Below are 1,500 nucleotides of genomic sequence, written 5' to 3' on the forward strand. Positions count from 1 at the left end.
CTTGACAAGATTAAGCAAGAATTTGGAAACACTGACTGTCATGACAACACAGGTGTTGATTATTCAATCAGATGTATTCCATGAGCTAATGGTCACTATGGTCCAGCGACTTTAGGGCTGCCGCAGCCCGCTTTTTTATCTGTAATAAAGGGATTGTAATTCCATCTACTTAAAGTCGGTTTGGGTGACTGATAGTCAGTTGGTAAAACAGAGAGACAAACGACGAAATCGATGTTTAACAGGTTTCTCTTCGTCTTGGCAATTGACTCTGGCACTGCCTCTGATTCCTGCAACGAAAAGGATAATGAAAAGGACGGAATATGGGAATCCTTTTCTATTGGCGATCCTTTACGATTAAGGCTAAGGAAGTTGATAAGTGAAGAAAATGAAAAATCACGTAAGCTATTGTTTCACCCTTCAAAATTATGTGTTCTTTCAGTTTGCCTTTCCTTCATTCCCTCCTCTTCACTTTAGTTTCCAAAACTAAGTTATAAGAAGGATAGATTTTACGAAACCGGAAAGCGTGCTCGTGTACACGGTACTTACTTCGCTCCTTGGTAGTTATGAATTGTCTGCCCTGGTGCAGATTTTATTCACTGAATTTCTTGCGACCCGAATTTCTCTGCTGGCTATAGACTTAGTGCTATGTTTAATTAGAACTTTATTCTCAATCAGTCGTCAGGCACGTACCCGCACTTCTTGCATCTATGCTGACACGTACAAAATCACACTCTCACTCATTTTGTATATGTTATTACAGATGTGGTTATTATTCCCATAGATGTTGACTTTTTTTATATGTTTCGTAAGTTTTTTAGGCGCATTTGCAGCAGTTTCCAATGTACGTAGTCGAAACAAAATCGGCATTTTTATCTTTCGCAGGAATTGTCGAGTAAATATGGAGAAGCCCTGCTCATCTCTCCGTCATATATGTAACATTGCTGTTAAAGATGGGGAGGTAGCTGAAAAATGGGCTTTTGATGATAAATAATTTGATCAGATCCGGTTACCATTTGACTTTCTCGGCTCATGTCCGTTCAGTGTAGTATATATTTTCTCAATAAGCAGGGCCAAAATACACTATAATCGTATGAATATTTTATGCAACGAGCATAGCGAATACACAGATAATGCCAAATAACGATGCTGGAGTGCAATGCTTCACATACACTTGGAATGTTACCAACGTTATTTGAAGTTGCAGCAAGGCATGGTAATGTAGGTGAGCAAAAAATAGACATGGACAACAAATTTTGTGTGTAATTTTGATTACCAGAAACGATAATGTGATGGTGCAATAAACTGTGCGCACTTTCACTCAGTTCTAAATGCATTTTCCAAATATGTGCACTATAATTCAACTCTCTGATGGTAGATATATGCGATTTTTAAGAAGAAAACTACTTTCGATTTGTCCTCACATAATTTAGCTCCCTTTTAGACTAGCTATTAGGAATTGGTTCAACTCCTCTATTTTCCACCAACCAAAAAAATTCAGAT

At 37.9% G+C, this 1,500-nt stretch overlaps 1 protein-coding gene across 1 annotated transcript; it reads right to left on the bottom strand. All coding sequences in view use genetic code 11, as the record gives it.

Moving 5' to 3' along the window:
- Positions 1-85: 85 nt before the first annotated feature.
- Positions 86-705, bottom strand: EGR_06434 (hypothetical protein; the record flags this gene model as incomplete). Its single annotated transcript, XM_024495683.1, has 3 exons — positions 86-139; positions 222-287; positions 691-705. 3 exons carry the CDS (start codon positions 703-705, stop codon positions 86-88), a joined length of 135 nt encoding a protein of 44 aa, XP_024349959.1.
- Positions 706-1,500: the final 795 nt, after the last annotated feature.

This window comes from Echinococcus granulosus, assembly GCF_000524195.1.
Source record: "Echinococcus granulosus chromosome Unknown EG_S00056, whole genome shotgun sequence".
NCBI lineage: Eukaryota > Metazoa > Platyhelminthes > Cestoda > Cyclophyllidea > Taeniidae > Echinococcus > Echinococcus granulosus.